Below are 24,952 nucleotides of genomic sequence, written 5' to 3'. Positions count from 1 at the left end.
AGTATAACCAGAGCCTCTAGAGAGTCCTAATGGTTCCTTATGAGAGAGTCCCCTCCCCCCAACAGCAGCATTTTTTTTTAATTTCTGAAATAGATAATATATTGGTGTGATTGTCTACCTTTTACCTGTCAGTTTCCCCCACTTTTTACACAAATGGTTGTGTACTGTGTACTCACTGACCAGAATTGCTTGAGATCATAATATGGGTCCCTAAAGTGCTTTTCCATTCTTTGTTTTTGTCATGCTGGGGGGTTGAACACAGAGCTTCATGCATATTTAGCAAGTATTCTACCATCTAGCTACATATCCTGTCCTTTGTAGGTCTTTTTAATAGCTGCATAATATTCCACACACAGTCCTCTTTCATTGCTTTCTTTAATCATTCCCATTGGTAGTTACTTATTTCTTCTTTTGCAGTTTATCATAGTGATAATCCATGAATAGTCTTGTATGTTCTTTTGTCCTTACATGAATATAGCTGTGAGGGATGGATTAGTAGAAGTGGAATTGCTGGGTGATTTTAACAAATATTGCCAACTTGGACCTGTAGCAGTGGTACCATTTTACAAGAGCATCTGTACACTCTTCCATTGGGCATTTGAGTGGGCATTTACTGAATGTCTTCTAGTACCAGGCCCTAGATACAAAATAACACTTTCGTATATCAAGTGAAACTGCTACTATGTGCCAGCCCTAGGCACATTATCTAGAAGTCCACACAACAATGAAGGCTTTTAGATGAGAAAACTAAAGCTCAGAAGGGTTAAATAACATGCCATCATGATTGGCCCAGCCAGTAAGTGGCAGAAAACTAGGATTAAACCAAGTTAATCTCCTAACACCTGTGCTTTTAAGGAGCACCCAGTCTGCCTCTCAGGAGGAATAACTCTTGTTCCATCCATAATTAGAATCCCTAGCGAACATGTTAGGGCTGAGACAGACCCAGAGTTTAAGTGATCCTCCCATAGTTTCTCAGCAAAGAAGTGATACCTCCTCCACTTGATGACCTCTGTGGCTTTGTGATGGCTGGCTAGGATGTTCAAGGTAAAGAATGTTTGGAAGGGTAGATCAGATATGGAAAAGATAAAAGAGGCCAAGATGTTCTAGGTCAGGAAACAGAAATGGTTGCAATACATCTAAGATTTGTACCTTCCTTCCCCTCTCCTTGAATGTGGGCAGACCTAGGCTTAGGTTATAAAGTAATGGCATAGGATCTGGAACTAAAGCTTGTCTAATGCTTCCTTGTTTGGGCCTGTCCATTCTTGTTGAACTTCTGACCTTTCCAGGAGGTAGATGGGGTCTTCTTCCCTTGAAGGGTACTGAAAACTGGAGAGTTTGAGTCTCAAGTCTTTTCTGCTGTCCACTAACATCCACATGTCTACAGTGGAAGATGGGAGGAACATAGGCTCTGCTATCAGAGACACATGTGAGCTCTGAACCCCACTTCCTCATTTTGTGTCTGAAGGGTCCTGAGCAAGGAATTTACCTTTGTGAACTTATACTTCCCCATCTACTGAAGGGGGTAAAGTTCCTGTGTCACAACTCTTGGAGCATAGTCATTCTCAAAGACGGGTGTGCAAGTGGGGGCAGTACACGGGGAGAAAAGCATAAATCATAGGCCTAGCTCTTGACAGCTTAGCTCATGGGATGGCAAGTCCATGGAAAAAACCACAATGTAAAGAATGAACACTTTGGGAGGCTGGGCATGCTGATGGGCACATAGCACGAGGGAGGCCTGGTAGCACCAAAGCTTCCTTCAGTGCCTGCTTCATGTGCCTTGTGGCCTTTGGTATATATATGAAGAAAGCAAGATGCCCTCGAGATAACAGGACTTTCTTTCTTTCTTTCTTTCTTTCTTTCTTTTTTTTTTGTGTGTGTGTGTGTGTGTGTGTGTGTTGGTCCTGGGGCTTGAACTCTGGGCTTGGGTGCTGTCCTTACACTCTTCAGCTCAAAGAAAGCACTCTACCGCTTGAGCCACAGCACCACTTGTGGTTTATTGGAGATTAGAGTCTCATGGACTTTCCTGCCTGGTCTGTCTTTGAACCACGATCCTCAAATCTCAGCCTCCTGAGTAGCTAGGATTACAGGCGTGAGCCACTGGCGCCCAGCTTCCTTTTATCTTTTTGGCGGCGCATGGAATTTGATCCCAGGGCCTTGCACCTAATAGGCAAGGGCTCCCCACTGAGCCACACCCCAAGAAGGGACTTTTCTAGGGCCACACAGTCAATTAAATGGTAGAGCCAGGGAAGTGGGAACTGATAGAATGCCTGCCTAGAGGTGCAAGGTCCTCAGTTTGAGCACCAGTATCTTAATCGATTGATGGTAGTACTAGAGCTGGAGGTGTAGCTCAGTGGTAGAGCACTGGTCTAGCATGTGCAAAAGCCTTGGGTTCAAAAGGAAAGAAAGGAAGAGAGGAAGGGCAGGAAGGAGGGCAGGTAGGCAAGCAAGCAATGCTACGATTAAAGCTCAGTCTCTTGTCAGCCTAGAAAGCTTCCTTTCTCCTTAGACTCCACTGCTTCTTAGAGAACAAAAGTCCCAGGGAAGCATTACAGGGCTTTAGAGATCATTGATGGATCTTCCATACTTGTCAGGTAGAAAGTGAAGCCCCTCGCATTGGCTTAAGCGGTAGAGCGCTCGCCTTGAGCTGAAGAGCACAGGGACAGTGCCTAAGCCCAGAGTTCAAGCCCCATGACCAACAAATAAAAAAAAAAAGAAGAAGAAGAAAAGAAAGTGAAGCCCTAGTAGTGTTCCTCTGAGATGACTCTAGCCAGATAGCTACTGCAGAACAGAAAAAACCCTACATCTCCTGACCCTAAGTCAAGGAACTTTCTTTTTTCTCTCCCTCTTTGAGAAACTAAACCTTCTCTGCAACTATCAGTGGTTTACAAGAAGAGCAACTGTTTAGTTTGGGGAACTTTTTTCCCAGGTAAATTGGTCTTTTTTCCATCTCCTCCCCTCCCTTCATTTCCCCTTCCTTTCTCTTCTCTGCCCTTCCTCCCCCTCTTTTTCCCTTTTCCCCTTCCCTCCTCTGTCCTCCTTTGTCCTCTCCTCAACCTCTCTTCTCTCCTTAATACAGATAATAGATTAGAAAAAGAAAAAAGCTGTAGTGGAGGACCTTGGTAGAAAGATAATAATGTGAAGTCCAGGTAAGGTTTCTAGGGCCTGGAGAGATGTTGGAGGCCTCTGGCCTGTCCCAGCTGGCTTCTCACTGTCCTGCCCTACTCTCAGCAGGCGCCCAGACTTCCCTGAACCAGCTGCATCTGGTGAACACCAACGGAAATCCCTGGTATTTTTCTTTCATGCAGCCAACCATGAGATGTAGGTCAGGCACTGCTGGCCTGGCAGTTACTGCAGCTCTGGCTTCACCCCTGCACCTGCAGCCATGTTCAGTGAGTCTCACAAAGATGGGAAAGGGATGGTCCCCTCTAAACAGATCACATCTTAAAGGGACAATACAGGCAGAGCTGGCTGGAACTGCAGAGGATGTTAGAAGACGCAATCTGGAATATGGAGACTGGTAGGGTGGCTCTGCCCTCATGGGATTAGTTGCTGGATTGGTGGTGCTCCTACTCAGCCTAGAGTCATTGTCACTAACAGACTAGGAGGTCCCATCTTCCCCCTGGGCTTAGTTGGTTCCCCAGACCTGCACCTGACCCCCCCTTGCTTGTCTGGTTGGTGTTTACGGGATAGAAGCTGCCACCCTTTGGGACCTAGCCTGTTTTCATTTCTACTCTCAGCTGTCTGGTCTCCGTGGACCTCACCTACAGGTTTGTGCGTGCCCGTCCCCCACAATGCAGCCCCATGAGGCCCTCTAGCTTGGCATGCTCCTCTTTTGCCTTTGTTCTCGTCAGCAGAACTGCCAGCTCTGTGCCTGGCACAGGAGGGCTTTTCCTGGCCCTCAGGCAGGCACTGTGGACCCAGCCTAAGTCACTTTCCTGAAACTCAGTCTTTTGTCTGCATTCTGGGGAGCAAAGCTGTGGTTCCAAGGTTGTCCATTGTATATCATCACTATAAGTTACCTTGAGGACACATACTGCTCTTCACCCAACACCTTTACATAGGATACATCCAGGGAGACTTGCAAGACCCAGAGCAGGAAGAAGATCAGGCCAGTGAGCCAGCCAAAGTCCAGTGCTGCCTCAGCTCTGTCCTGCTCCTTGCCTCACCCATCTCCTGTAAGGTGTTAGACCAAGCAAGGTCAGCTGTTCTGTTCAAGATAACTTAGAGGTGATTTACAAACAGAAGTGTTATTTTAATAGTGTATTTATTTTGATTTCTAACTATGGCAAATTATACTCATTTTCTATTTATTGTAGTAATATATTGTCTTTTTGTTCATTTACCAAATACTGAGTATCTGCTAAGTGCCATTCCAGCTCCTGGAGACACCTGTTTTCCTGGGATTTATGTGGTCAGGGAGACAGAGTAATGGGCAGGGGACTCAGCAGGTGGTTAGGAAAGGCCTCTGAGCTAAAGGCATGACAGTGCTGTATGTAGTGAGTAGCCTGGAAAAGTCAACTGAAACAGTTACAAAGAATCTTCCGGGGGGCTGGGAAGGTGGTTCAGTGGTAGATCATTTGCCTTGCATGCCTGAGGCCCTGGATTCCATTCCTCAGCACCACATAAGCAAAAAGAAAAGAGCCAGAAGTGACGCTGTGGCTCAAGAGGTAGAGTACTAGTCTTGAGCTGAAGAGCTGAGGGACAGCGTCCAGTCCCAGAGTCCAGGCCCCACGACTGGACCCAAAAAAAAAAATCTTCCAGGTAGAGGAAACACATATTGAGTTCCAAAGATGAGAAGGATATGCTTGATAGGTTTTTGGGAGAGTACAAGAGATGAGTGTGGCCAGAACCATGAGCCAGGAAGAGGGGATGGTTAAAAAGAAAAAATGAAGGTTAATATGAGCTGTGCTGAGATGCATTGTCTCTTCCTCCAGGTGAAAGGAGCAGATTAAGTAGGTTTTGAGGAGACAGGAGCAGATTTTGCTGATCCTTGTGAATTCTGGTAGTGAAGAGATGGTGGGGTGGGGTAAGAGCTGGAGCTCAGTAAGGAGACTAGCAAGAAGTGGTGCTGGCTTGGACCCAATGGCAGTAGGGGAGGCAAAGCAGTGTGGGGCTTCTGGGTACAGCTGGACACAGATCCACTGTATGTAATGACAGAAGAGGACTAAAGGATGGCACTAAGCTCTGGATGTGAGCTACCATTTACTAAAAAGGAAGATGCAGGAAAAGCAGCTTTGTTTTGTTTTGTTTTTTAAAGAACTAATATTGAAATGAGGGATTTTCAATATATTCACCTAAATCAGTTGACTCAAATAATAGAAAATTGTTAAATAATAGTAGATAGTATGTAGATAAAGCCAAAACAATGATGTCTAAAATTGCAACTAAAGTGGACCAGATATGTCTAGCACTCACTTAGTCTGACTTCCTGGTCTCCTGTTCATGCAGAAGGGGCACTTGAGACTCAACCTAGAACATAATAGATACAGAAGGGATGACAGGAAAGGGATTCCTTGGACCAGGCTCACTTGATAATTTGGAAGGACTTGGGAAGTTCTTGCATACATCTTGGGCCTATTCGCTTGCCTTGTTCACTCATTCATTCATTCAATTGGCCAGTCACTAGAGCACCCACTATCTAATAGGTCTGAACACAGCTGTGATGGCCCCTTCTAGCACAAACTGCAAGGCACCTCTGTCTCCACCTGATTCTGTCTATTCCATGGCCCAGCATGTGCCTGGTGGTGTATGTGCTGAAATTGGAGCAGCCACTGGCTGGGCAGATCCCTGCCCTCCTGTGCCTCACTGTCTGTGTTCAGCCCTTGCTTTCCTCCTCCTTGCCATCCATTGCTCAAGGCCTGGTCAGCAAGTGGTTTTTGTCTTCATAGGAGCAGCAGAACTAGTTTTGCCTCTTCTAGGTCCTCATAGTTATCAAGTTAGCTGAAGATCCTGAAGGGCCTCTTCCTCTGCGCGTGCGTGCGTGTGTGTGTGTGTGTGTGTGTGTGTGTGTGTACACGCACGTGCACACACACACTCATACTCATGCCTGCATGCACTGGTCCCAGGGCTTGAATCAGGGCCTGGGCTGGGCACTGGCACTGAGTTTTTTTTTTTGTTTTTTTTTTTTTTTTTTTTTTTGTCGGCCATAGGGCTTGAACTCTGGGCCTGGGCGCTGTCCCTCAGCTCTTCAGCTCAAGGCGAGCGCTCTACCACTTGAGCTACAGCGCCACTTCCGGTTTTCTGGTGGTTTATTGGAGATAGGAGTCTCACGGTCTCTCCTGCCCGGGCTGGCTTTGAACCGCGATCCTCAGATCTCAGCCTCCTGAGTAGCTAGGATTACAGGCGTGAGCCACCAGCGCCCGGCGGCACTGAGTTTTTTTTTGCTCACCGCTAGTGCTGTACCACTTGAGCCACAGCTCCACTTCTTTCTCTGCCTTTTGTAGATGAGAAAGAGGGCCAGAAAGGCAGCAGCTCCCACACCAGTCTACCTGCATCCAGACCATCAGCCATTTTTTTTTCAGCTCCACTTTGAAAAATGAGTTATTTGTCCTAAGAGCATGTTCCTGCCAAACACACAGCCTGTGCTCTTTGCTCACTGCCTCCACTCAGATCCTCACAGTGCCTGGCCAGGCTTCGCTAGGGTCTCTGATCAAGCATTACTTCCTCAGAAAGTTTTCCTAATCCTGCTTTCTTCCATGTTTTTCTCTACCTCTTTCTCACATTTATTCTTTAACATTTATGATACATTTATTGCCTGTCTCCTCCCCTGATTTATTACTGCTTTATCTCTAGCACAACCACAGTGCCTATCACTTAGTGGGCACTTCATGTAGAGTTAGTGAATGAATGAATGAATGAATGAATGAATGAATGAATGAATGAATGAGGATCCAGAACTGAGCAAGGCAGCATGCCTGGACTTTGTTTTTGTGTTTTGTTTTGTTTTGTTTTGTTGTTGATCATGGGCTTGAATTCTGGGCCTGAGCGCTGTCCCTCAACTCTTCAGCTCAAGGCGAGCAGTCAACCACTTGAGATAAGAGTTTCATGGACTTTCCTCCCAGGCTGTCTTTGAACCGAGATCCTCAGATCTCAGCCTCCTGAGTAGCTAGGATTGCAGGCATGAGCCACTGGTGCACGTCTGAACTTTCTATAGCTCCACAAGTAAGCTTGACTCATAATAAGTCATATCCCATCTTAGAAAACTCAGTAAATAGTGACATCCAAGCTACTTGGGCATCTGTTTCTAGAGGGAGAAACTTTACAAATGCTGACCTGGTAGAACCAGAGTGTCCCATTGGGTGTGAGGGGACTAAGCAGAGCAGCTATTAGCTCTAACCTTTTTTTTTTTTTTTTGGTCCGGTCGTGGGGCCTGAACTCTGGGCCTGGACGCTGTCCCTCAGCTCTTCAGCTCAAGGCTAGCGCTCTACCACTTGAGCCACAGCGCCACTTCCGGCTTTTTTCTTTTTGCTTATGTGGTGCTGAGGAATCGAACCCAGGGCCTCAGGCATGCAAGGCAAGCGCTCTACCACTGAGCCACCTTCCCAGCCCCCCCCTTTTTTTTTCTGTCGGTCATAGGGCTTGAACTCTGGGACAGGGCACTGTCCCTCAGCTCTTCAGCTCAAGGCAAGTGCTCTACCACTTGAGCCACAGCGCCACTTCCAGTTTTCTGGTGGTTTATTGGAGATAAGAGTCTCAGGGACTTTCCTGCCCTGGGCTGGCTTTGAACTGTGATCCTCAGATCTCAGCTTCCTGAGTAGCTAGGATTACAGGTGTCAGCCACCGACTCCCGGCTCCAACTTTCTTTTTCACACTTATTGTGGCATCCAGAGAAGCAGAGGGCATATTGTATCTCTTGTCTTCAAGGTCCTTGCCATCTTCCAAGGCCACCAGCAGCAGATCCTTAGTAATGGACTGGGCACTTGATAAAAAGTTCTTCATCTGTCCCTTTGCACAGGCAAACTTAATATGTACTGGAGTCACATACCCACATCAGTCTCTTCATCTCAGTTGCATGGCCTCTGTTCCTGTTTCTTCACTGTTAAAATGGAGACAGTACCTTGCTTGGAAGATTTTGAGAAATGCAGTAACTATTATCTCTGCAATTGTTAGCTGTTACTTTTTATTTATAGCCAGAAATAACAGGCACTATGAGAAGCCCAAATGGTGCCACTCATCTTTAGCTGTACAAAAAAATAAAAATAACAGCTAATATTTATTGAGCACTTACCGTGCACCATTTAATCTCTGGCTGCCACACCGATGAAGTAGGTATGGCTATTTTCATTGTGCACTTAGCAGGTAAAGGGTCTCGCTGCGCAGGTCCCGCAGCCTGGTTCTCACAGAATATGCTTTGGAAGCCACTCTGACTCCAGGAAGCAGAGTGCAGGCTTTGACCCTGTGAGAGGCCTTGGGAGGTGTCCTCTCACCTCCTCTGGGTCTCACTGGCCCATCTGCTCAGGGAGGGAGTTGACCCAGGCATGTCATGAGCCACAGATCCATGACACTGAGGCCTGTGAATAGCCTACATGCCATGTCACATGGGAACTACCCATGTTGGGGTGTGCTGCAGTTTGTCAGTGCTCTGGGCATTCATTGCCTGGGAACAGCACACCTCTGGGCCCCTGGGCAGCTGCAAACAAGCTCCTGCCCTCCCTGTACCTTTTCTGTCATTTTGCAGTTCTGTACCTTGAGCAGGTGGTGCACTTGGTGGGTGGAGATGAAAAGGAAGGAAGACTAAAGAAACTGGAATGTAGGAAATGCAGCCCCATGGGAGCTTTGACCTTTAAGTTTTGGGTTACTTGGGGTATGTGAGAGAGCATTTGTATCTAGTGGGGGGAGGAGAGAAGGAAGAAGGGTGTTGCAGAGATTTGCACCCATCCTCAAATCCTCCAGAGCTTGGCCTTCTGCTGTGGAATTCCAAACATTTCCGATCAGATAAAGGTTGGCTGAAAATATTCAGGACTTGTCTGGACTAGTTGGAGTCAGAGCAGGGTTGAAGAGGTCGAGGCCACTGAGCTGACCTCTCTGAAGAGCTTGTGTTGGGTCTGCTGCCCTCTTCTCCCTTCCCTTACATTCCTGCAGGCTTGAGGGCCAGGTGCAATAAGGCTTCAAGGTGGAGGAGGATCAGATGCTTTTGCAGCAACAAGTTCTATTCTGATTTCTTGCAGTTATGACTGGATCTTTTGGATACTGAGGTAGTCACTTGTTTATCCTCCTGTGAGTTATTTTCCTCTTTCTCCTCTGTACACTGCAGCCCTGGTAGGAGCCATGAACTGATCTTCATTCCATAGCTGGGAAAAGTCCAGGCAAGACAGACTTACTCAGGCAAACTAGTGATGAAGTTGGGTAATGAAACCCACATACACTGTTTTGTCAGATGAGAGTTCTTTCTCCAGCAGCCTGCCCTGAGCTGCTCTGGGAGAGAGTGAACATGGCTTTGAGAAAGGGGGAAGGAGAAGTTACTTTGGACCACAGCACACTTGGAGGCAAGGACCCCAGAAGGAAGCTGGTAACTGGCAGCTTATATCTGTAATCATAGCTACCAAGAGGCTGATATCTGAAGATCCTGGTTCCAAGCCAGCCCAGGCAGGAAAGTCCATGAGACCCTTATCTTCAGTTAACTACCAAAAGGCTGGAAGTGCTGTGGCTCAAGTGGTAGAGCACCAGCTAAAAGATTCAGGCTCCACTATACAACACACACACACAGAGAAGGGAGTAGATTGGCAGTTGTCTTTGTGGATCCCTATCGAAGACACACACACACACACACACACACACACACACACAGTGCTGTGGCTCAAGTGGTAGAGCACCAGCTAAAAGATTCAGGCTCCACTATATACAACAGACACACACAGAAGGGAGTAGATTGGCTCTTGTCTTTGTGGATTACTATCGAACACACACACATACACCAGAAAGGAGTAGATTGGCTCTTTGTGGATCATTATCGAAGACACACACACACACACACACACACACACACACACACACACAGTGCTGTGGCTCAAGTGGTAGAGCACCAGCTAAAAGATTCAGGCTCCACTATATACAACAGACACACACAGAAGGGAGTAGATTGGCTCTTGTCTTTGTGGATTACTATCGAACACACACACACACACCAGAAAGGAGTAGATTGGCTCTTTGTGGATCATTATCGAAGACACACACACACACACACACACACACACACACACACACACACACACACACACACACACACACACACACACACACACACACACACACACACACACACACACACACACACACACACACACACACACACACACACACACACACACACACACACACACAGAAAGGAGTAGATTGGCTCTTGTCTTTGTGGATCACTATCAAAGTACCCTACCTGAGCCTGTGAGGACTTGGTATGTGGAAAATGCCAGACACTCTGCCCAATTGCCTGGTATCTCAGGGCCTCCCCATGGTTTTGTCAAACAATAAGGATGAGGATGAAGAAAGCAACTGGCCTTAGTTCTCTTCAATCTGTTCTCTGGCCCAGGGTCTGGAGCACATAGACAAATGGAGGACAAAATGAACAGCTAGTCTCCTTAAAGTGTACCATATAACCCTAAGAGATGAGTAGAAGAGAGCTGGGCAGAAGGACCAGTATGGGTAAAGGTCCTGGCTGGCCCTAGGTCAGAGCTGGGTACCCTTTTTTTGCCAAGGGCTATTTGCATATTTATAACATTCATAAGTCATATAAAATTTTCAATATAGGCAGCAGACAGGTCGCAGGCAGTTGATGAGAAACATATGTGTCTGTCCCGGGCCTTATATGTCCCTCAGGCAAGATACTCTCCACCCATACCTAGATGAAGCAGAGGAAATTCTTCAGAGCCATGGAGAACACTAAGACTTCAGCTAAATCTTGGTCTGAAAGTAAGAAAAGAAGTGGGTTGGGAATGTGGCTTAGTGGTAGAATGCTTGCCTAACAAGCATGAAGCCCTGGGTTCAATTCCTCAGTCTTCACAGTATTCTTTTGGACATATGTAATTTTTATTCCATTTTACAGATGTAGTCCAAAGTAAAACAATTTACTCTAGTTGTCAAACTTAATGGTTGTCTGCCTATTCTGCGCTCTGGCACAATTTTGTTGGGGGAAATTAAGTCAGCCTATTCTCATCCAGAAAGCACCTCCATTTCAAACAAGAAAAAGACTCCAAGAGGAGCAGGACCTGGCCTAGGCTCTGGGCAAGGCTGGCTCAGCTGCTTCTACCTGCCAGTATTGCCTTTTTTGTGTGTGCCAGTTCTGGAGCTTGAACTCCAGGCTTGGGTGCTCTTCTTTTGCTTAAGGCTAGCACTCTACTAATTGAGACACAGCTTTATTTTTGGCATTTTGATAGTTAATTGAACATGAGTCTTACAGACTTTTCTGCTCAGGCTGCCTTCAAACCACCTTCAATCTCTGCCTCCTAAGTAGCTAGGAATACAGATATGAGCCACCAGCGCCCAGCTCAGTGTTAATTTCTTGGACAGCTCTTGAAATAGACTTACAGGAAAGCAGCAGAGGACAGAGGGCCAGAGCAAGGCTTGCCTTCAGGGGAGAAGGTCAGAGGGGGCTCCATGTCGCGTATATATAGGCAGGGAATGCCCTGGAGATAGCTGGGAACTCCCACTATGTGGCCTTGGCACTCCACTCTTCTGAACTCCAGCTAAGATGAAGCATTAGGGTAGATCTTGCTGGTGGCTGTGTTGGAAAGTCATGCTTGAATCTTAGTCTGCTCTAAGAGTGCACCTTGGTCCTAACCTGGAATGCTGGCCGTGGAGTAGAAAGTTATGGCCATTTACTTGTGACAAGATAGTCACCACTAATGATCTAGGAATGTTGAATCGAGGAGAGGCAGCCTCTCAATCTCAGGAGAAAATCCATGAGTGTAGCAGCCAATAGGAGCCATAGAGTGCTTGGGTTCTGGAGCTACACTGCAGGAATTCTGACTGCCACTGGTGATTGGTGTGGACTTTACCTCCTTACACATGGAGATGGGTTGTCTGAGGACTGAGAATGTGTTTATACCTGAAGCACTTGCCTCGTCACATCACGCCTGTCCTAGGAGGTGCCTGCTTAAATTCTGTCTCCAGGCACCAAGCCCAGCAGTCTGGTTCCTAGCTGGGGAGAGGAGCGCCCCCACTCGTGCTGTGGGCCTGATAGCTCTCTCAATTCCCCAGTGGAGGTGTTATCTTCTCCCAGCACAACCACTTCCTGTTCTGAGAAACGAGCACATCTGTGCCCTGCTTCTTAGAACCAGCTGTGGGGAGGAGAGGCTGGCAGCTGACAGCAGAGTTTGAAGGAGGATGAACACAAAAGTGTACAGTGAACATGCCCCAAAGATTCCCCGAAACCCAGCTGGCTTGGGCCTCTCAGGACACTGTACAGCTAGTGATCCTGAGGTCACTTTGCTTCACTAAGTGCTTTTACCCCTCTTCTCAACCTGTGAGGTCAAGACAGGAGAAGCTGAGTCTCCAGAGCCGAAAGGCTTGCTCTGGTGACTGTGCCAAGCACTGTCTGGCCCCCATCCCTTCGTACCCCCACCCAAGGCCCCACTGAGCTGCCTCTCTCACTCAGTTGCCCACATCCAGGCTTATGTTCCCCTGGGCAGAGGAGAAAGGCTTGTTTCTGTCACATCACAGAGGCCAACAGCTCCCCCAGGAAAGCCAAGGGAAGTGGAATCCAACCACAAACCTCACTTCTTCCGAGTCTTCCCTGCAGCTTCTGCCAAGAGAACGATAAGGCCCCTCTCTCTCTCTCTCTCTCTCTCTCTCTCTCTCTCTCTCTCTCTCTCTCTCTCTCTCTCTCTCTGGTGGCCCCGCCCCCTCCCTGTCATCGCCCAGCATCTCCTAACAAAGCCTTGTTTGTCCATTGAGCAGGCTCAGCTTTGCCCTCAGAGAAACTGAGGCCAGGAGGAGAAAGTGACTCCACAAGTGACTCAGCCTGACTGAATAGGGCTGTGACAAGACCAGGGCAAGGTACTGACCTGATGTCACTGGCACTTTCCCTGGCTGCCAGCAGCCCCTTCCTCTTCTCCTCCTACCTCTTTCCCAAAATAACCAACAGGAAGGAAGTGGTGGGCCCAGGCCTGGTGAGCTTCAGAGTCAACCCAGGAGGAAGGAAGCACCGTCTGGCACAGGAGCTTGTTCCCAGAAAAGGGCTTCCCTTTCCCTCCTGGTTTTCATTGTGTCTTTTCCCGATGGTACATCTCAACTGCTAGGCCACAGTTCATTCATTTGCCTGGTAGCCTCTGGCCACTATACCCTCAAGGCCTTGCTCTGGCCCAGAATGCTGTATATTACTGGGACTTAAAATTGCTTTTCCACTGGCCAGGTTTCATAGCATCCCAAGTCTCTATTTACCTGAGCTCAGAATGAGAACCTCCTTTATTCACACAAGTGCATGTACCTGGTCCATGATGATGGCCAGAGAAGTTCTGTCCTTTTCTTTTCTTTTCTTTTCTTTTTTTGGGTCTGGTTGTGGGGCCTGAACTCTGGGCCTGGGCGCTGTCCCTCAGCTCTTCAGCTCAAGGCTAACGCTCTACCACTTGAGCCACAGTGCCACTTCCAGCTTTTTTCTTTATGTGGTATTGAGGAATCGAACCCAAGGCCTCAGGCATGCAAGGCAAGCGTTCTGCCACTGAGCCACCTTCCCAGCCCCAGTTCTGTCCTTTAGAAACTGAGCAGAACACTGAATCATTAGGAGCAAAGGTGATGAGCCAGAGTGTTGGTGTGGGCATCTCAGCCAGGCCATGAGCTTGCTGTATGACCTTGAGCAAGTTATACATCATTTATTTGTGCACCTCTGAGCTATTAGCTGATGGGTGACAGTGGTACCTGCTGGTAACCCATGGAGATGGTTGGCAAGCTGGAAGTAGAGAAGGGCACCTCTCAGGGCAGGTATCAGCCACTGCCACTGGGGTTTGCATTTTCTATGAGAAGTGATAGCAAGGACTGAGGTACCAAGATGGGACATCAGCTTGAGGTGCAGGCCAGAACTCTGACACATCCCAGCCTAGACAAGGACTCCGTATAAACTAGACCCACCATTTCCACATTTGCAAAAGGGCTATTGAGAAGCACTATGAAAATGCTTGTTCCGGGCTGGGAAGGTGGCTCAGTGGTAGAGCGCTTGCCTTGCATGCCTGAGGCCCTGGGTTCGATTCCTCAGCACCACATAAGCAAAAAGAAAAAAGCCAGAAGTGGCGCTCTGAGGCTCAAGTGGTAGAGCGCTAGCCTTGAGCTGAAGAGCTGAGGGACAGCGCCCAGGCCCAGAGTTCAGGCCCCACGACCGGACCACCCCTCCCCCCCCAAAAAAAAAGAAAGAAAGAAAGAAAATGCTTGTTCCATGATAGATTCATTTAGAATAGCACATGCTGTGTACCAGGTTCTAGATACCTAGTAGGGGAAACAAGAAAAAAAGTAATCGCAAGTGAGTATGATTGTGCATGTAATTGGGGAATATGGCCTATGTAGGGGAGTGCAAGGATCAGCTATCATAGCAACAGGTATTATTCTGCTCTTACATCTTAACGAGTGAAGATACTGTGTGGAATAGAGAGGTGACCTCATTTGCTCTAAGTCACACTAGGAAGATGAAGCTGAATGTGGGAAGTGAAAAAGAATTGGAATTTGGAGATTAGATTAGGGACTAGTTCATTCGGCCCCTGGTGACATGGGTGGTTCCTGCCCTGGGGCACTTGGGCCCTTTCCCTGTAGACATGATGCCAGCCTTGACCCCGTGGTTCTTAATAGACCTGTGTCGCCCAGTTGGCTGCCTCTGAGCGGAGATCTTAGAGATCTGTCTGAAGTCAGGTTATTCCGCCTACACCAAACCCCAAAACTGATAGGTGAGACCAACACACAGACAGACTTCAGCCATCCACATGTGTGGCCATGACAGTCGGAGGCTCTGGAGTATTGAAGGGCTTTGAAAGTGATCCCAGCCAAGGGTTTCCTAGGGATCAAGTCAAGAGACCTGAACTCTTGCCAGGCGCCCATGGGTCACACCTTTAATCTTAGCTACTCAAGAGGCTGAGATCTGAGGATTACGATTCAAAGCCAGCCCAGGCAGGAAAGTCCATGAGACTTTTACCTCCAATAAAAACCACAGAAAACTGGAAATGGTGCTGTGGCTCAAGTGGTAGAACACTAGCCTTTAGCTGAAGAGCTGAGGGACAGAGCCCAGGTCCAGAGTTCAAGGCCCATGATGACCAAAAGAAAAGAGAGAGAGTGCCGGGCGCTGGTGGCTCACGCCTGTAATCCTAGCTACTCAGGAGGCTGAGATCTGAGGATCGCGGTTCAAAGCCAGCCCGGGCAGGAAAGACTGTGAGACTCCTATCTCCAATAAACCACCAGAAAACCGGAAGTGGCGCTGTAGCTCAAGTGGTAGAGCGCTCGCCTTGAGCTGAGGGACAGCGCCCAAGCCCAGAGTTCAAGCCCCACGACCGACAAAAAAAAAAAAAGAAAGAAAAGAGAGAGAGACCTGAAGTCTTTGTCTCTTAACTGCCAAAAACCTGCAGTGAGAAACTTTCAAACAGGCAGGTGCTAGCTCTTATTGACATGTGGGCTCTTGTCTGGCTAGGCATCTGTGACTTCTGGAGAGCATTTAGCCATTGCTTGTCCTTGAGGATCCTAAAAACTCCCACATGGGAGCAGTCTCCTCCAAAGAGAAACTTCACTCAGGCTAAGTGCCAACAGAGACCCTAGCTACCTACAGCTTTAGAGACTTTCCTGTTCCCCACCCTTGTACCTTGTCTTATGCTCACTGCGCTAGGCCCAGCTGAAATCGGTGGACACCACCCAGGGAGCAGCGGGGGCTTATCTCTGCTTTTTCAGACCAGGGCCACTCTGCAATCCTGTTTATTTACCCAGAGCAGCCGCCCACTGAGAAAATGGCTGTTTGTTTCCAAGTGTGTCGTGTGAACTGCAGGCTAAATATACCCACACCACCACCTCTCCAGCCCCCGCCCTGGAACAGTGCACCCCACTCTGCTTGCTCTCCCTGCAGAAGCAATCCCCAGATTCCACACCCTTGGAAGCACTAAGGAACCCACTCCCTCATCTCCACCCCCACCCTCCCCTCAAGGAAAAGAAGCTCTGAAGTGGAGATTGTCCTGGCAAGAAACACCCCACACGTCAGAGCCCATCAGTGCCTTGTTCTCTGTGGCACTGGAACGCAAACGCCTTCTCCACCCCAGAATGACGTTCTGGACAGTGAACACTTTGTGCCTTTGCAGGGACAGGGCCTGTTTACTCCAGCCCAGCCCCTGAGCCCAAAGTTCCTGTGGCTGCCAGCACTCTGCCTGAGGAACATTCCCATGGAAGGAGCCAGGCCTCTCCTGATGTAGCTGTAACCCTGGTTGTCCCTGGTTCCTCATGAGACATGAGCTAACCCATGCCTTCTGGCCATGGCCTATGTCTCTGCTCCACACAGTTTCTAGAATTCTCCCCATCACCCTCAAATCTTCTGGGCCTACTTAACCTGGGAGCAGAAAAATTAGACCTCTCATAAGAGAGGTTTGTTTATGTTTTTGGTTTTCATTCTGCCAACACCCACAGAGACCAGCCAGGATGGAGGGGGGGGACCTAGAGACACTGCCAGCCACTGTCCTGGGCCCCACCTCAACCCTGCAGCCACATTGCTTTTCCTTCCACATAACCTTTCCACACTGCTGACAGGACAGGCCACTCCTTTCTCTCCCCCCGCCCCACCCCAGCAGAAAGGAAGTGTCCTAATGGAGCAGCTCTCGCTGGAACATTGGGTTCCATCCGCCAGCACAGAATAAGCATGCTCTCCACAGAGGGACAGCTCAGGCACTTGCGCTCACAGCATGCTCTGGTCTGCTAGCTCCTATGGTAAGCCTCAGGCTACTCATCCGTGAAAGGGGGCACGTCTCTACCTCTTGAGGACTCTGATAGGGGAATGCATTATGCAATTACAGTGTATGGCACTAAGTGGACGTGCAGGACATTCATTCTGTTAAGTACATTTTTGTTTAACCAAGATGTGAGCTGAGAAATGTGTTGTTGGGCTATTTTGTTGTTGCATAAACATCAGAGTGTACTTCACAAACCTAAACAATAGCACAGGAGAAAATGACGTAATTCAAAGTGGGGCAAAGGCTTAGCATCTGAGGCTGCTGCTAGTCCCACACTACCATAGTTGTATATAGTAAACTTTTTTCTTCTTGTCCCAGGACTGGGGCTTGAACGCAGGGCGCCATCCCTGAGCTTTTTTGCTTAAGACTAGCCCTCTACCATTTGAGTCACGTCTCCTCTTCCAGCTTTTTGGTGATTAATTGGAGCTAAGAGTCTCATAGATTTTCCTTTCTTGCCTGAGTTGGCTTTGAACTGTGATCCTCAGATCTCAGCTTCCTGAGTAGCTAGGTGTGAGCCATGAGCACCCAGCTATAAATTTTTTATGTTAAATAAAAAAAGCATAGTAAGCCAGGTGCCGGTGGCTCATGCCTGTAAACCAGAAGTAGCTCTGCGGCTCAGGTGGTAGAGCGCTTGCCTTGAGCTGAAGAGCTCAAAGACTCAGGCCCAGGGTTAAAGGCCCAGAATTAAGCCCTATGACCAAAAAAAAAGCATAGTATAGCTGATGATTTTTTTTTTTTTGTCAGTCGTGGGGCTTGAACTCTGGGCCTGGGCGCTGTCCCTCAACTCTTCAGCTCAAGGCGAGCGCTCTACCACTTGAGCTACAGCGCCACTTCCGGTTTTCTGGTGGTTTATTGGAGATAGGAGTCTCACGGTCTCTACTACCCGGGCTGGCTCTCAGCCTCCTGAGTAGCTAGGATTACAGGCGTGAGCCACCAGCGCCCGGCTAGGCATAGTATAGCTGAGTGTCAGTGACTCATGCCTATAATTCTATCTACTCAGGAGGCTGAGATCTGAGATCAGGGTTGGAAGCCAGATTAGACAAATCTGAGAGATTTCATCTCTAGTTAACCAGGAGGCATGGCTCAGGTGGAACACCAACAGGAGCCAAAAAAGCTGAGCACTTGGGACTAGGAATGTGTAGCTTAATGGTAGAGTGCTTGTCTAGCATGCATGAAGCCCTGGGTTCCATTCCTCAGCACCACATACACAGAAAAGGCTGGAAATGGTACTGTGGTTCAAGTGGTAGAGTACTACCCTTGAGCAAAAGAAGCTCAGAGACAGTGCCCAGGTCCTGAGTTCAAGGTCCATGACTGGCCAAAAAATGGAGGGGAAAAAAAAAGCTGAGCACTATGAACCTGATCATTTATTACCGTTAGTGTGTGCTGTACATGTGTGCTACTTTTATTTGTATTTCTGTTATGCTGAATTTATCCCTTTGTACTAAATTGCTTCTGGGATCTCTTCTATGCAATCTCTTCTTTAGGTTTAGGAACAATGTTCCTTCCATGGAGGATCATCCCAGTGTGGCAGGCAGAGCTTCAATTAATCTAACCATGAGCCTCTGTAGGTACTGTAGTGCACCTAGTATGTTTTGGTCACCTGGCTATGTTCAATGACCAGAGAATCTACATGTAAAACCTTCAGTTCAGCACTGCTTTCTGTATTTTTATTTCTGTGCAGTAAAAATTCAGCACTCTTTGGGCCACTGTCTTGTGGCTAGCTCCACTCTGGCCTGGCTCACCTTACTGCATCACAACATTGGAATGGTGATGATTGTGTCTTTAAAGGGACAGCATTCGAACATTGGTGACTTTGGGATATACAAATCTTTCCTAGCCTGGGCAGTTTCTGGTTTGCTTTTTGCAACTATTTTAGTGGTAGTAAATAGGGTTTGAATTCAGGACCTTGCACTTGTTAGGTAGGCAGGCACTCTACCACTTAACCTTCATCCCCCACTTGTTTCTCAGGTGTTAAGATTTTAACCTCTTACCTGGGCCCTAGTGGCTCATGCCTGTAATCCTAGCTACTCAGGTGGCTGACATCTGAGGATCACAGTTCAAAGCCAGCCCAGGCAGGAAAGACTGTGAGACTCTTACCTCCAGTAAACCACTCAGAAAATGGGAAGTGGTGCTGTGGCTCAAGTGATAGAGTGCTAGCCTTGAGCTGAAGAGCTGAGGGACAGTGCCCAGGCCCAGAGTTCAAGCCCCACGACTGACCAAAAAAAAAAAGAAGAAGAAGATTTTAACCTCTTGATTTGCATGATGTTGAGGACTGGGCAGTACTGAGGTTTGACCTCTCATTCTTTTTTTTTTTTTTTGGGGGGGGGGAGGGGGAGTCCGGTCGTGGTGCCTGAACTCTTGGCCTGGGCACTGTCCCTCAGCTCTTCAGCTCAAGGCTAGCACTCTACCACTTGAGCCACAGTGCCACTTCCGGCTTTTTTCTTTTTGCTTATGTGGTGCTGAGGAATTGAACCCAGGGCCTCATGCATGCAAGGCAAGTGCTCTACCGAGCCACCTTCCCAGCCCCTGACCTCCCATTCTTATGCTGGCTAGGCAGGCACCCTGATTTGCATGACTTTGTGAGATTTTTCTGGGTCCAGAAGGTAACAAACCATTTCTACAGGGTGCCTCAGGCTGCTTTCAGGAAGAGAAAGATCAAGGCTATACTTCTGTGTAACTGGCAGCCCAACTAGCTTGCTCGTGCCAGCACCCTCACAGTCTGGCAAGGAGAGGAATGCATGGTGCTGGAACGTTATGAGAGCCACAGTTTTACTAGGCCAAATGACAGGAATTCTTTAGCTCCACTGTTTTTTGTTTGTTTGTTTGTTTTTTGTCTTGTCAGTAGTGGGGCTTGAACTCTGGGCCTGGGCACTGTCTCTGAGCTCTTTATCTCAAGGCAGGTGCTCTACCACTTGAGCCACAGTGCCACTTCAGTTTTTCTGGTGATTAATTAGAGAGAGTCTCACAGACTTTCCTGCCTGGGCTGGCTTTGAACTGTGATCCTCAGACCTCAGCCTCCTGAGTAGCTAGTATTATAGGCACCAGAGGCTCACACCTGAATCCTAGCTACTCAGGAGGCTGAGATCTGAGCTGAGGATCACAGTGTGAAACCAACCCAGGAAAGTCTGAGACTCTTATCTCCAATTAACCACCACAAAGCACAGAAGTAGAGCCCCAGTTTCACTTTTTCTTTTTTCTTTTCTTTTTTGTTTTGTTTTTGTTTCCTTCCCAACCCTTCCTACTCCAGCTTTGAGCAGATAATACTAAGGGCAGTGCTCAGTCTCTGAGATCAAGCCTCAGTACCAACACACACACAAAAAGGACTAACTCCATTTTAATCTGTGTTGCTGACTGAAACATTCTGCAACACATGGCTGTGGAGCTGTGCCAGACCCCGGTTTGGGTACTGATACACGGGGACAAAACAGGGTCTTTACCTTCATCCAGATCCATCTGCTACAGGAGACCAATCACAACAAAACACAGCATACAAGCAGGTTATGAAAAATGATGAATGGGCTGGGAAGGTGGCTCAGCAGTAGAGTGCCTCACATGCATGAGGTCCTGGGTTCGATTCCTCAGCACCACAGAAATAGAAAAGGTCAGAAGTGGCACTGTGACTCAAGTGATAGAGTGCTAGCCTTGAGCTGAAGAGCTGAGGGACAGTGCCAAGCCTGGAGTTCAGGCCCTATGACCAACCAAAAAGAAAAAAGGAAAGTGGTGAGGAGCAAAAGGCAGAGCAAGTTGGAACAACCCTGTAATCCCAGCACTCAGGAGGCTGAAGCAAAGAGTAGAAAATTCAGTGAGCCCATCTCAAAAAAACAAGGAAAGGGGACTAGGAAGGTGGCTCAGTGGTAGAGTGCTTGCCTTGCATGCGTGAGGCCCTGGGTTCGATTCCTCAGCACCCCATAAGCACAAAAAGCTGGAAGAAGTGGTGTTGTGGCTCAAGTGGTAGAGCGCTAGCCTTGAGCTAAGGAGCTGAGGGACAGCGCCCAAGCCCAGAGTTCAGGCCCCACAACAGACCAAAAAAACAAAAAACAAGGAAAGGACAAAAAGTGCTGGGAAAAAAATAGACCAGAGAGTAGCAGAGCTGGGTAGTTTTGGACATTGAGTAGGAAGATCAGCACAGAGGCTGGGGTGATGGACTGAGGGCACTGGGAGGACAAAGGGCTTGCTGACTGCTGGCGCAGCAAGTGAGGAGCCAGGCCTTTATTCCAGGCCTTGGGGGAGCCTTGGAAGAGTCAAGACCCTGGAGGGACTGGATGGAGTTTGGTCCACTGGGAAGTGTTGAGTGCCTTGCCCCAAGCAGAAAGGGGGCTCTTCCTCTAGGACCCTGGCATATTGCTCACTGCTGCAGACATGTTGAGGGTTCTTTTAGTTCAGTCTAAGCTCAGCACATGGCACTCTGCTAGGAGCCCGGGGTACAGACATGAATGACCCTATTTCCTTGGTATGGGGATTGCTGGAGGACTGTGTGTACAGGAAGCTGTGATCTCATCTGCTTTTTTAGAAATCTTTAGGTTGGGACATGGCCTGAGGTGGTCATCAGGCTAGAGGTGGACCGAGCAGGTATCCCACGTGAACACACTGGTGGTGGGGTCTGAGGCAACTGGAGGAGAGCTGGAGGAGCGCAGGCCCTGTCGGTGGGAGCTGCCACTCAGCTGGGTGGGGCCCCGTGTAAATGTACCCCAGCAGAGGCAGGAGTGTGGCCATTCATACACACTCTCTCTCTCTCTTCTGGTAGCTAGACACCAGGTTTGGAATCTGTCCACGTTTGGTTCTCTAGTGTGGTGACCTTGAAGAGGTCCTTTGGCTCCCAGAGTCTCATTCCTGTTCTGCCCTTGGGACCAGAGCGGAGGATTAGAGCTTACTCACAGAAAGGTGCTCCAGGCTGGCTCAAAGCCCCACAGCCCCTCATTCCTGGATCATGTGCCTCCCTCCTGACTTGAGCTTGGAGCAGGGCTGCTGCTTGCCTCCTCCTGGGAGGAGTGGTCACGTTTGCATCTTTGTTATCCCCTGCCCTGCCCTGCCTGCCCACACACCAGCCAGCCTGGCTATCCATCTGGCCCCCTCTAGAAGAAGGAGCCATGTCACCAGATGTCCCCTTTCTCCCACCAAGCCCCTGCTGTAGGATTCACACAGTATCCCCCGCTTCTCTCCCCTCAGGACACTTTTGTGGAACTCTACGGGAACAATGCAGCAGCTGAGAGTCGGAAGGGCCAGGAGCGCTTCAACCGCTGGTTCCTGACGGGCATGACTGTGGCCGGTGTCGTTCTGCTGGGCTCGCTCTTCAGTCGGAAATGACCAGACACTGACCGCTCACTCACCCTCCTGCCCCTGCCACATTCCTCCCTCTTGCCACCATCACCACCAGGAGAACCACTACATGCCCCCCACCCCACCCCACCCATCACAGGGTTGGGTCTAGACCTGGTCCCCTGCAGTTAGTTTTCTAGAATCTACCACGCTTCTGTGAGAGACACCTTCCCCCACACCTCAATTCTCTTGGCCTCAAAAACCACAAAGTTTTCCCCAAATCTGCCCCGTGGAGGCCGGCAGGAGTGGGGTGGAGGAGGGTAGGGGTCAGGAGGGCCCTGCCTCATCGGTAGAACCTGTATTACCCCCTAGCTTCCTGAGAATGCCTTCTCGGCAGGGAGCTGGGAAGTTTTCTGAACCTCTTCCCCCAGAAAGAGAGACTAGGTTGCCTTTGTTTTGATGTTTGTGGCCTCAGAATTGACCATTTCCCATTCCCCTGTGGGCCTGGCCCCCACTTCCTTCCATCTCCACCCCCAGGAGCCTTTTGAGGCCACTTTTAACTAATTAGGCATTCAGGCTACTTGGGATGGAAGAGCAAGGACCAGGACTTCCTCCCCGCCTCTGGCCTCGCCAAAGTCCCCGACTCCCAGTCTGAATGTTCTCCAGAGGCCTCTCAGCCTTGAGGCCAGCCCCACCCCGAGGGAAGGGATCGTAGCTGCAGGAAGCGCCCATGCTAAAGCTAGGGTGGCCCTTGCAGCCATAGTACCACCCAAGTCCCTTCCCCACCCACCCCTGGCTCCCATCACCATGACTGAGGGACCAACTGGGCCCAAGACAGGTGTCCCAGAGCTGTTTATGGCTCCAGCTGCCTCACTTCCTGCAAGACCAGCCTGTGGCATCTTTGTCTTGGGTTGCTGCCCATAGGAACCGGGGCTCAGGGGCCTCAGGCCAGAAGTGAAGGGGAGCTACAGGGAGCAGCTGTGGGAGGCCTGGGGTCTTCCCTACCTCAGGCAGGAAGGAGAGCCTGCTACCCAGAGTGGCAGGGATGGTGGGGGGGAGGGGGCACGGGGGGGGGGGCGCTGAGCAGAGGGTTCTATCCTTTTCTGCTAGGCAGATTTGTACCCAATTCCCATCCAGCTTGGGCAACTGGGTTGCCAAGGTCAGAGTGGCCTGGCCCCTGAAGCCTTTCGGCCTGCCTCCCTCTCCTCTGCTCCACCTTTGGCCTGTCTCATCCCTGGGGGGGTCCCAGCCCAGCTCTGGCTGCCCCCGGCTCTCTGCTGTACATATTCGAGACTAGTTTTTATTCCTTGTGAAGATGATATACTATTTTTGTTAAGTGTGTCTGTATTTATGTGTGAGGAGCTGCTGGCTTGCTGTGCGCGTGCACGTGGAGAGCTGGTGCCCGGAGATTGACGGCCTAACGCTCCCTCCCTGCCCTGGCCCGGGGAAGCCAGGGGTCCTGGCTCCTGAGGGGCATCTGTCCCTCCCCCCCCCCACTTGTTCCAGCTCTTTGAAATAGTCTGTGTGAAGGTGAAAGTGAAGTTCGGTAATAAACTGTGTTGACTTGGTGAACAACTGGCCTGGGCTGTGTGTGCTTGGTAATGGGGAAGGGAAGAGGGGAGATGGGAGATGGTAGGGGCTACCCAGCTTCCTGGAGGCCAGTCCTGCCTCCCTCCTCCTTCCAGGCCTAATTGTTCGCCTGTGCATTGATGGCATACCTCCCTGCTGGGGCTGGGGCTGGGGCTACCCACAGGGAGCAGGAGCGACCATCAAATAGCCACTCAGCCAGGGTTGGCTGAGCCCTGCTCTGCACAGTATCTCGGGGCTTCTGTAGCTAACAGAGCCTGTGCCTTTTTGGAGAATCCATTGTAGTATAGGAGACAAGACACATATGCAAGCCCAGCTCTGGCTGCAGTAGCGCTTCTGTGAGGACCTGTTGCAGCCTTCTGGTCAGACTTGAAGGACTTAAGGAAGGTAAAAACCAATCATTTTTGCCATGTGCTGATGGCTCGTGCCTATTATACTAGCTACTCAGGAGGCTGAAATCTGAGGACTGGGATTTGGTGTCAGCCTGGGCAAGAAAGTTCATGAGACTCATCTCCATTTTACCACCAGAAAACCAGAAGTGGCACTGTGGCTCAGGGATAGAGCACTAGCCTTGAGCAAAAAAGCTCAGGGACAGCACCCAGGCCTAGAGTTTAAGCCCCATGATATAGGAGGGGGGGAATAGAAAGTCTCAGAACTTCAGATAGGAGAACTCTAGAGAAAAAAAAAAGATAGTCTTCGGAACAGTAAGATATAAGAATTGAGAAGACAAGACGTGTTTGAAGCCATGGCTCCTGGATGCCCTTCAGCCAAAGTTTAACAGGGAGCTGAGTTTTGGGGAGCAGAGGCAGAGAAGCATCCTGGGCCGGAGCTGGAAGGGAACTAAGAGTTATGGTAGGGAACTGGAGACCCGGAGAGTCCTGAGTGGTTCAATCCCTAGCACCACAAATGCAGACACCCAATCCCATGGACAGGCTGAGATAAAGCTGTGCACGCAGAAGGACCTAACCGTGATGCCAGGGGATTGTGAAGGGTCTTCGTGTGGTCCTGAGAGCCAGGGGTGGGAGTTGGGGAATCCTGAACCTGTTCCAGCTGCTGTGGGCAAAACGGTAACTTGGTTACCACTGGATTTGAAGGTCAACAGGCCACATGTGCTTTTCACCACAGGTCTTGTGACACCCAGTCACCTAGTGTCCCTGTCCCTGTCTCTATGGAGTTACAGAGGCAGTTAGGATGGGTGTGTTCTGAGGTCAGTCAGT

The 24,952-nt window shown here is 49.3% G+C and overlaps 1 protein-coding gene across 1 annotated transcript in view; it reads left to right on the top strand.

Moving 5' to 3' along the window:
* The window catches only part of Bcl2l1 (BCL2 like 1), a 57,719-nt gene extending 33,996 nt beyond the window's left edge, over positions 1–23,723 (top strand). The window contains exon 3 of the mRNA XM_070007011.1: positions 22,059–23,723. Within this exon, the coding sequence (XP_069863112.1) occupies positions 22,059–22,196 (138 nt within the window). The 3' untranslated portion in view covers positions 22,197–23,723. The remainder of the gene's footprint in view (positions 1–22,058) is intronic.
* Positions 23,724–24,952: the final 1,229 nt, after the last annotated feature.

This window comes from Dipodomys merriami, unplaced genomic scaffold, assembly GCF_024711535.1.
Source record: "Dipodomys merriami isolate MVZ:Mamm:240054 unplaced genomic scaffold, mDipMer1.0.p SCAF_7, whole genome shotgun sequence".
In the NCBI taxonomy this organism is placed as follows: domain Eukaryota; kingdom Metazoa; phylum Chordata; class Mammalia; order Rodentia; family Heteromyidae; genus Dipodomys; species Dipodomys merriami.
Note: the sequence above shows the minus strand (reverse complement) of the source record. Positions and strands in the feature narration are given on the sequence as shown.